Source organism: Augochlora pura, chromosome 1 (assembly GCF_028453695.1).
Source record: "Augochlora pura isolate Apur16 chromosome 1, APUR_v2.2.1, whole genome shotgun sequence".
Taxonomy (NCBI): domain Eukaryota; kingdom Metazoa; phylum Arthropoda; class Insecta; order Hymenoptera; family Halictidae; genus Augochlora; species Augochlora pura.
In genome coordinates, this window is record NC_135772.1 from 14,620,917 (window position 1) to 14,631,923 (window position 11,007).

The 11,007-nt window shown below is 34.0% G+C and overlaps 2 protein-coding genes across 3 annotated transcripts; both read left to right on the forward strand.

Annotated features, from left to right (window-relative positions):
* The first annotated feature begins 312 nt into the window (after window positions 1-312).
* Window positions 313-1,799, forward strand: LOC144470214 (uncharacterized). Its single transcript, XM_078181132.1, has 3 exons — window positions 313-346; window positions 431-528; window positions 1,582-1,799. The coding sequence occupies exons 2-3, from the start codon at window positions 448-450 to the stop codon at window positions 1,717-1,719; spliced, it is 219 nt and encodes a 72-aa protein (XP_078037258.1). The 5' UTR covers window positions 313-346; window positions 431-447; the 3' UTR covers window positions 1,720-1,799.
* Window positions 1,800-2,434: 635 nt separating this feature from the next.
* On the forward strand, window positions 2,435-6,346 carry LOC144479140 (uncharacterized). 2 transcript variants are annotated; one of them, XM_078197669.1, is made up of 5 exons: window positions 2,473-2,548; window positions 4,380-4,483; window positions 4,552-4,603; window positions 4,808-4,936; window positions 5,205-6,346. In XM_078197669.1, the coding sequence occupies exons 4-5, from the start codon at window positions 4,829-4,831 to the stop codon at window positions 5,349-5,351; spliced, it is 255 nt and encodes an 84-aa protein (XP_078053795.1). In that variant the 5' UTR covers window positions 2,473-2,548; window positions 4,380-4,483; window positions 4,552-4,603; window positions 4,808-4,828; the 3' UTR covers window positions 5,352-6,346. The 2 variants fall into 2 exon arrangements, with proteins under 2 accessions (XP_078032487.1, XP_078053795.1); XM_078176361.1 differs by lacking the exons at window positions 4,380-4,483; window positions 4,552-4,603 and having other exon boundaries at window positions 2,435-2,548.
* Window positions 6,347-11,007: the final 4,661 nt, after the last annotated feature.

Here is an 11,007-nt window from a genome sequence, read left to right on the forward strand (position 1 = left end):
TCACTAGATTCGTTATATCAACGTATTGTCTCATGATTTAGTTAGACTATATTGTGTTTAACAAACAGCTACTGCTATTATCTGAATAGAGATTAGTATGATTGCAAGATAATCGACGGGGGGTTCAAATTTTTCTAAATTTCTGCAAAACACGATGGTTTGCGTAATTTGTTTACATGCTCGTTCCAGGTATTATTTACCTGACCGACATATTATCAGCTACCCAAGGTCCAGCTCTGTTAAAAATGTAACATTATTATCATCCATGCGTTCACTGTTCTTATAAATACCCATCTCCTGCCGATTCAAATCACAAATCTGCTAACTCGATCCTAGTGAAGACAAGGTGAGTTATAGTCTTAAGATTCTCTTGCGAATCATTTTACTGATTTCAAAAAGGAATTGCTATTATATATTGTTCTTTTGTTAGAAACTCTTGCTACAACCATGAAGAAATTTTTCGCAATCCTGTGCATGACCATTCTGGTCGTTGGTCTTGTTGAGAGTTGCAAACCACCTGGCTTGCTCGTAAGTAAATTTATTAATACTTCAGCAAAAATAACAAAATATTAACATCTCCAAATGTTGAACTATTTTTCAAAGAACTGATAATAAGGAATGCACGAGCACAAAATAATTTACAGTAAAACTAAAGACTTCTGTAAATGAAATATAAAACGGTTTTTATAATATTTAATATTAGCATTCAGAGTTAATTATTCTGTTTGTTCTTAAAAATTAATTTACGTTACTAAGAATTAGTAATATTATTGTAATGTAATAATATGTGCTCGTATAACTGAGGATATGCTGGGCAATAGTTTGGATAATAAATTATTTGTCTATTCAATTATGAGTCTGTATCTCTGAGACAGAAAACTAGTTTATTTTTTGTTATTATTACGATTAGAGATATTTTTGTAAGAAAAATGAAATTTTGCGAAATTTTCAAGAAAATCTGCTTGCTCACGAATCTGATACTTCCTATTAATTTCATCGTATCTAGTAATTACAACAAACACTGCTAATGGCACGGCATCGATCGTTTCCCATTGATTTTGTTATCCCCTAAACTGTCAATCCGTATCGAATTACTGCGGTAAGCAAATAGCATCGAGACATTGTCAATGGTTACGAACAATATCAAAATTGGAAATAGTATACAACGAGCAGATACACAGATCGGATGAAACGCTAGTACCGTGTAAATATAATATGTTTCTACAATATCAAGTCCCCGAAAAAAGACGAACTTGAATGTCCATAATTGGAAAAATTGGACATCCATAATTCCAAGTAATAAAATTATTTACCATATTTATTTTTTTCGACGTCTTCCCCGATTTGTACAAAATAAAATGATGGAAGTGTAAGTAGAAAATTTTAATTTAGGCCATCTCGCTACGATTTATTAAAATTAATCGTACAATATATTATAATTTGATAATTAAATACATTAGAATCGCGTGCCGGAAAATGAAATTTTCTTCACGATTCAATTATTATATTTCTGACTCTGTAGTACGTAGCTCTTGATGAGGATAGTACTAATAAGGAAATAACACACCTGAACTTTCACAGTGTTCCGAAGACAAAGACTGCTGTGCACCGTTAGTATGCAACCCGTGGGCTGGACGATGCACCAAGGCTATGGCTCCTACAGCTCCAGCAAACAAACCGAATGATCCGGCTGGACCACCTGCTGAAGGCCAAATATGAACAAATGATTAATCAACAATCACGAAATGTACTTCGTAGGCCTACGAATTTTTAGTTTTTTCTTATAACATGTGCACAATATTAACAAAGCAATTATAATGCATAATTAAAAAAATGTATTTCACTTTGTGCTTCTGTTTACTCTTTCCCCTCTTACGCCAGTAAACATTTACAACTTGGCTTGTTAAATATGGTCAATGACATCTTGTCGAGTACTTTTAAAATCCTTAAATGTTTCACTACAATTGTTTTAGCAATCAGAAGAATCTAGAAATATTTAATAAAAATCGACTCCTCTAAAATTAAAGCAAGAGAGGTGAATTAGTTTTTGCGATCTTCACGGTTGTTTAATAAAATATGTAGCAATAACCGGTCAACAACTTCTATAAGTAAGAAATATAAGATTTGATTATTTAATGAAAAATAAGCAAGAACTTTTTTATGAAATCATGCGGTGTATGTTACTCAAATCGAGGAATCTTTGTATTTTCTTCGACAAATTACTTAAATCTTTTTGTCGAAAATTGACTAGCTTAGAAATTATGATTTTTATCTAAGACGCTCTTGCAAACACCAGGAACAGCAGCGTGACGCTCGGTTTTTGCAACTAAGTCAAACTGGGCTTACTATCCCTGAATAGGCACATTACTGAATGATGCCAAATTGTGACAAGTAGACGTTTCCTGTGTCATGTGTCCTACGTAGCGATTGGTATTCATTCGCCTCATTCTTCGTTGTAAACTCAACGGCCGAGATCACTCCTTAGCGTACCGTGCACCAGTCAACACACAACACGTACCGTTTCCTTTGACTAAATACTGCATTACGAGTAAGTACCTTATGCATTTCTCTCTATTCCATTTAAAATTTTCGTCATAGCTGTTTCTAGTTAACCCTTTACACTCGAGTGGTGATTCTGAGGCACCACTAAAATAATTACAGCACGCTCCACAATAATTTTTATATTATGAAGAATTAGACTTCCAAATTATTAAAAGTATAACTATTGTTGCACGAGTTGCAAGATTCAATTTCATATGCATAAAATACATTTTGTCACATAAAATGGAAATGCTGTATGTTAGAAAAATTATTTTAGAATCATAGTTAAAATGGCCTCGAGTGCAAAGGGTTAAAATTCAATACGTCTCGCCATTAAAGACTGAAGCGCCCGTTGATACTTTTTATTGTAATCAATTGACAACTATGTCACGATCGAGTCGAAAATAAATCATCAAGTTGACATACGAGGCAACCATGTAGAAAATTCAGAAAGTAGATGTCACTCTTAGAACTGGCAAGTGTATTAAATTTACAAACATTTTATATATTTTAACAATTGTTGTATATACACAGTGGTCGTCGAGTTCCGATTGCTGTGGATTATGGTTGTGCTCAATTCTTCTTCGTCGTTGCGGTATTTCCATCCTAAGAGCAATATGAAATTTTATACATTTGTGAATAAAAAGAAGCAATCCTAAAAATGTAAGCAACTGTGAGTTTTTATCTTCAACTTATCGGAACTCTTACCGCAAAGATTACATCATATCTACCTTTTATTTCCTGAAACTCCTCGCAATTCGTTAAAACTTGGCTTATTACAAATTCTTGACGAAACATTAGACGTTCATTATTCAAATTTAAAATTATCCAATTATTAATTTGTCGTAGAAAGTTCTGACTTCGTTCTTTTTTCTTGTGCAGAAAGGGTTACCGATACCGTCTGCGGTATCGTTATAAATATGTGTTCAGCGCATGATTAAGCGATCGTGTAAATCATCCGTTCATTGACATTAATAATCTTTGCTTAACTTGTTACCGATAAATATCCGTGTCTTTCATCCGTTCAGCATATTTACCTTCGTTAATTACCGAAGTAGAAAAGATGAACCACGAAATACCGTGATACGGAAGAGCGATGACGTTTTTCTGTCATAATCGATGCGAACGCGTAATTGCTGCTATGAAAATTTGTCATCCGTTGATCAAACCGAATTGCATTAATTTATTGATAACTGCGCCGATTACTTCTCTAAAGAGCTCGCGTATGGAGGCGTACATGCTACGAGATTAAAACGTACACAATATTTTATGAATTGAAATGTATATAAAATAATTAGCCACATTAATGAACGGGAAAGTGAAAGAGCGGCCGCAGAAAACCATGTTTTCCAATAAAATACAATATTAATTAGTAATTGCTATTTGAATGGATAAATATCGCCCGACACCTTTACACAGCAATTGAAGTTCTTTCATTAAACACAAGCTCCATTTATTGCGAACTAATCCGCGTAAAATCGATATAATTGCTGAAAAATATTTGATACAACCGTTGCTCTGCATCCTCATTTCAGATATGATTAACCGGACTGCTAATTTTATGCATATTACGATCAATATTAATACCTGTAATTCAAGACTAAAGAATCGTTCAATCGTTTATAGACACCCTGTGTACACCATCGGAATGATTAAAGAACGTTCTTTTTTTTTATAAAAAAAACCTACATCCTTCAATAAATCGCCGTTCGATTTTATTAATTAAAGCCAAACGATTCAATTAAAAAGCTACAAGACCACAAAAATTACTTTTTAAATCGTATCACTTTCCACTGATATGCGTTTCGTGTGTTACATGTTTCCTGTGCAAATAAAAGTGCATATCGAAAAGAAATAATGCCACTTAGAGAATCGTTCGCATAAAAAGAATTGTCTTAATTATAAACTCTGTGTCTACGGCGTAATCGAGTTCTACGACAAGGTGAGCATACAAATGTCTACAAACCTGTTTAATCAGTAGTTATAAATACGGGAATTTCCCATTTGCAGGTCAGTTCTGACTGGCGATAGTTGGATGTTGTGCGTTCGTTTCTTAGCGTATGTAAGTTCCTGCTGAATTAGTATTACTTTGGTGATCGTTCACAGCATGTACTGTCGATTTTACAATCTAGTTGGCCTCGAAACATATACTGGCATGGTCCTCCAAATTAAGAAAACTCAAATTTTCTTTTTATGATAATACTGTTCAAGAATCATTGGAAATTCTTCTTGGACATTTAAGTAATTATTTCGATGATATTTATAGCCTCCAAAGTAATTCGCCACAATGAAGTGTCTGTTGCTGTGTGTGATCATCGCGATTACTGTTCGTATGAGTTTCTGTCAGGACACTTTCACCACCGAGACACCAACATGCAGCCCATGGCTTGGACTAGTGAGTTTATTGATATAATATATAATACGTTCACAAATAAATTATGAAATTTATGAAAATAACAAGTAATTTGCAATTTTATGCGACGGTGCCATTAAAATAATTGAAGAACAACCACATACTATAATATGTATTTTATTACGAACAATTATAATTGGTACAGGACACTTTTCTTTCGCATGAAGATCCACAGTTTTTTCGAGCATAATACATTTTCTAATAATGTATTTATTTATAGAAATAATTATTTTTCTACGTATTATTTTAGTGTTATACATACGACGACTGTTGCCGATACCTCGCCTGTTCAACGTATCAGGCAAAATGCGTTCCGATATCAGGACCTATCATACCAGGACAAGATCAGAGACCGATTGGACCTGGACCATATCCTCCAAACGTCCCACAAAACTGAACACCTCTAACATGGATCACCTCTAATGCTATTCTGATAACATGTATGCGGATTTGTAACACTGGCACATTGAACGAATGAATGCAATATTTTGTAAGTAGACTACAGATTTAAGTACCTAGTATATATAAATGTCAGACTTTCAGACAACACCGTCACAATGGACTAGAAATAAATTTCTGCAGAGATAAATGCTTGTCGCAGAAACACTTCCACGAAGATCTGCGGTCTGCTTACAAAGTAACAGGCACACGAATATAAACGACCCATTAAAGAATATTATATCGCAACTCCATTGATATTTTCTATTGCACACGGTATTATCTAATTTCTAAAACTGTAACGTTACACGTTCGGCACGTTGTAATCCGACCGTGGCAACGATATTGTAAATGTCGAACGGTTTCGATCGCCGCAAACTTTCTTCTCGCCGCGTTTGGAGTCTTACTGTTTAACGAGCGTTCGGATCGATCGAAACCCGGGCGCACGGCAACGGAATCGTATTACCGGCGAAAAAAAATTGCGCGACGGTGGGGAGGGGTTGCAAAATAGTTGAGCCCTTTCATTGTTTCGAATCCTGCGCATGAGGAAGCGATCGACTGTATAGTTCGATGGCACAGTGAAACCCATCGATGTAAAACCGAAAAAAGGAAGCGCGAGGCGGGGCCCGCTTTCACTTGGCCCGCCGTCTACGGAAAAAGGGGCAATATTACCGGATGATTCGGTTTTCTTCTCTGTTGTTCCCCGTTAAACGAATTAAAGAACAAGAGCGGCTTTGTCGTTCAGATCAATGGAACGCATAAAACCTTGCGATACGCGGTCAATGAAATACCGGCGCGGAAAGCAAAAAAGTGGCCGCCGCTGACATTTTCATATCGACGAACGGTAGAAGAATGTTCGCGGTGGATGTCTCTTTTGAATTGTTGCACAGTTTACATTATAATTGGTACGAATTATAATTGACGAAGAGGTGGAGGCGGTGGCGGCGGAGGAGGAGGAGGTCGATGGGCGGTTGGGGGGGGGGGGGGGGGGGAGAGGTGCGCGCGGGGGTAGGTTTCGACTTTTCCTGGTATTCGCCGGTGATACGCGTCCCAAAGGCATTATTCTGCAAAATTAAACGCCAGACCCAGAACATACTGTAGCTTCTGTAATTTAATAGAGCCCGGCTTTTTTGGCCGAAAAAAGCAAACCTGCATATCGCCAATAAAATTGTAAAATTATATTCGAACGTTAATATGCTGGCGCTGAAATGAAGTCCGTGGCCGGAGTACAAGCCCCATGAGTGTAAAATAGAAAAATCTAACGCCGGTTAATGGAATATTTTACTTTATCGATCTACCTCTCAACTGTATTATTGGTAATTGTAGTATTACATTCTCTCGAAACGTATTGCGGATTTATGGTACGCGCCCAGGTATTCCAGTTAAAAACACAACGAGAGCACCGCTTTTGCCGTTAATTTAATGCAAACTTTGCTTGAATTTTTCCTTGCGTAAACGAACTTCGCGGTATCTATAGCCACGTTCCGCACTTTATTGATTTCGATATTGTCAGCGCCATATAGTTTAATAGGTGATTAAGAAGATATCTGTTAGTTCTCTAGTCGTTGGTGTATTGTGTCTGTGACAATGAGTAATTGATAATCAGTTCGACTCGATGAGATGCAATGCTGGTTCCGGTGTGTGTGTGTGTTGCAGTGTTTGAAGGTGTTGTATTTAATAGCGCTTATATTTATAAAGTCTACTCCTGCACGCTTTTGCAAGTATGGATTCTAATATACAATATCTGATTAATCAATGTCTTCGTGATATTATTAAATAAAATCAAGGACTGGATTATGTGCTTTGACATGTATCTTATATTGTAACATAAACTTACAAAAATAAAACAAAGAATATTGTGACAGCAAACTAAACGTAATATATGATAAAGAACTATAAAAACGCCTGTAATAACTTTAATCAAAGCTATAACAAAAAACATTATTTTGCATGAAATTAAAACCACTAAAAAGATCATAAAGCGTGTATTGTAACAATTATGGAACATTTTCTTACATCGAAATTTTTCTTTCTTATGTGATCTCATCTTAAACAAATAAAATAATTCGTTTAAAATATCTGTAACTCTAATAACACCATATCAGAGTGTTTATTGGAGGAATACGCTATACTTGACTTAAATTTTTTTAACATTCCCAACAGTTTTTTTAAATGAATCGCCACTTTCGAAATATAAATTCGTCAATTTGGCAACGATCCACCAAATCTGGCAACACCGATCGGACCTACGCACTTCAACATAAGGCGAAAACCATAACCGCAACTGTGCAGATCACTTCTTTACGAACCTTACTATTGTACATCAGAGTGTGTACGTATGTACCATACTCTTTCGCTACGTGTGAAATATTACGTTACAAGTAAGTACCTTTTCCGTATCTCCATTCGCATAAATACAGTTTCGTTATTTGTTGTTAAATTATGGTTGGTAATTATTTAGATTAAGACACATTGATTTCGTTGACTTTAAAATATATTATCAGAGGGTTGTGACACTGAGCAACTGTTTTCATTGCAAAAAATGTTGCTCTCCTTTATACATATAATATATTTATCGAAAAAATATTGCTACTATTTCACACACATTGAATTTCACCTGTAGTTGTGTATCTGTTCCCGCGTGCGCGTCAGTTGGTTGCTCACCGGCGATAGCCTCTTATCTTCTGTTCATGGACAAAGATCTGTGTATGGATGGTCGAACTGCCCCCACCCTTTCATAAACCCAGCCAACTACAAATCGGTGAAATCAAAACTTTTCGACAAGTTCACCAAAAAGTCTAATCAGATTTTATAAAACACGTTGTAAATAACTCTTGGATATTTCGTATCCAACCGTAAAAACGCGAGGCATTTTACAGAAGTATGAAATTATTTTTGTAAATATCTCGGAAATGAAAATCAATAGAGAAAAATTGTTCAGAACGGACTACCCTTTTTTTAAATAATTATCATATCAGATAACTATTTTAATGTTCTAAAGGTTATCGTCCGCTCGTTGACTCAGTTGCCTTGCAGCAACCGAGTTCCCCTTTCATTGGTCACTGTTTCTCGATAACGATCCGTAAACAAAACCGCGGATTACATTTGCGCCGAAGAAAAACTTACTTCGAATTACCTCAGTCACCCTTTGATTCCCGGAAGAAACATAATTTTGGGACATGTATATTTACAATGCGAAATTATAATAATACTTATAATAAATATTAATTATGAATTTTTATTTCGTTTAATAAAAGATATAATTGCATTATTATAGCCGTAACTAATTATAAAGTTAATACAAAATTTTCATGAAAGACTCTAATATTTTTGAATATTATATAAGCACCGTCATAAGAGATTTTTTTCTTTTTAGTATTCTTTACTAAATTTTTTTTAATTTCCTTTTAGTAAAGTATTGAGGTTCTCTATTGAGGTAATTGTATTAAATTATTATAAATGTTTATATATTTGTATAAATACATTGACATATCTGTATAATACTATTGTGTATTTTATATGCAATATTTGTTGAGTTCCGATTTTTTGGGAAAAAAGGAGTAACCATAAAAATGTAAGCAATGTGTTTTTATCTTCTATTTATCAGAACTCATACCGAAAATATTAATTTATATTTACCACTTATTTCCTGGAACTCCTCGCAATTCATTAAAATTTGCATTATTAATTATTCATATTACTGATTATTATTTATATTAAATTATTCGAATTATCTAACTTTTAATTTGTTCATAAAGTTCTTATTTTCTTTTTTTCTGATGTAAATATACTATTTCTGTAAATACATGAGAAACAACAATATTTTTATATTCTTATCGATGTTTCTTCGAATAAACCTTTTTTACCGTATGAATGACTGCAATAATCAATTTCTCTGTCTTTCAATAAGGAAGCTGTTGGTATTCTGGGAACGTCTACGGCATTTGTTGGTTTCCTTATGTCTGATGTGCTTCTTAAGCAGTATTTGCGAGACTGTTTTGCTATCTTGAAAAGAATACTAAATAGCTGTCATAATATTTATATTTGCGCGTGTGTGTGCGTTTGTAAGAAATTTTAATAAATAGATAAAAGTACTGTAAAATGTACACACATTCCAAGAACATAGGACAAAGCCAATAATAACCAAGTTACGAGGAAAGTTACACTTGACATCGTATTTTCCTGATCTTAGTGCCATATGTTATGACTTTTTAATTTTATCGTGCCGCTGTGAAAGTTCTGCTGTAATTGCGTTTTCTCTAAACAATGCCTATAACAATATCCATTAAGCTTCTTTTCATTTTGCTGCGTATCTATCTAAATTCTTCCCATTAGCCGAATTCTATATTTTTAGCGTAACTCTGACCGTTATCTGACAATATGATAATTGGAAGCACTATTTTCTCTTAATATCTAAAAATACCTAAACTGTGCTCTCTGAAGGATGATCGCATAGAATACTAATGCAGCTTGGTTGATATTTTTTTCAATAAAATGAAAGCAAATAGTACATTTCTAGAAAACGGACACGGTATGATACAATTTATAATATCAATTTAAAGCGAAGCTTTCAGCTGATGAACTTTTAAACAGGAATGCATAATACACGAATTATTTTGGTGCCGCTACAACAAACAAGAATGTTTATTTAGTTATGTTTTCTTTATAAAATACAGACAAACATCAAACTCAGCATTTCGTTGCAGGTGCAAACCGCTGGTTCGTTTTAAGTTGATTTTAATATTAAAAATGCAGTACTTTACCTTTGAGGGAGTAGGAAAAGTATTTAAAATAAAAATTAAAATAAAATTATTATCGTGAAAATAAGGTTTTGTCCATTCTTTAAAAATACTTTACGAAAAGTTTTTAAAGGTGTCCGATTATATTAAAAATACCTTGAAAATGGTAAGTGTTCACTTATTTTCATAAATACTATTGTGTAGCGTATTCAATAGAGTTTAAGATCTTATTATAATGCTAAAACAAAAATGATAAGCTCATATTAGTTTTGTCTTTACTTTTTCTTACATCTTTTACTGTATTTTCAATATATTGTAAACGAATACATATGTTATCTTTGAAGCGTATATTTACTTTTAATAAAAGCGTTTTTAATCGAAAATTATGACTTAAAAAACTGGATCTAATATATGCATTATATATTTTAATAAACGCAATGACATAAATTGACACTTTATAGACAATGATTCGCTTATTAGTTGAAATCGGAACGACTCGAAGAAATAAATTTTACCTGTTTAAAAGAAGGTGGAATTGAAACAAAAATTGGATGACACAATCGCTATAATTATTTCAAATTTGTTAGTGACTAAGTGCACAACTTTAACAAACTATGAAAAATGAAGTTAATCGTATGCGAGTTGAAATTATTCAGTCCTTCTAGTAGCATTCCGCGATATCTATTCAAATAGGTAGAAAATTAAGGCAACGTGGTTAACGTATTTGTTGAATCATTGTTTAATAAAAAAGACAGACTCAACCAGGAACAAAATACTCGCAAGTCTTTCAGTCGCAGTGGAATCTGAGTCACGTATCGGAGAACTGTAACAGTTCTTACTCTTACCTTCTGCGCACTAACAGCCATGTGCATAGCG

Coding starts and splice junctions, on each gene's coding strand:
- LOC144470214 (XM_078181132.1), top strand. CDS start 448: ATGAAGAAATTTTTCGCAATCCTGTGCATGACCATTCTGGTCGTTGGT. Junction 529..1,581: donor GCAAACCACCTGGCTTGCTC/GTAAGTAAATTT, acceptor GAACTTTCACAG/TGTTCCGAAGACAAAGACTG.
- LOC144479140 (XM_078176361.1), top strand. CDS start 4,829: ATGAAGTGTCTGTTGCTGTGTGTGATCATCGCGATTACTGTTCGTATG. Junction 4,937..5,204: donor GCAGCCCATGGCTTGGACTA/GTGAGTTTATTG, acceptor GTATTATTTTAG/TGTTATACATACGACGACTG.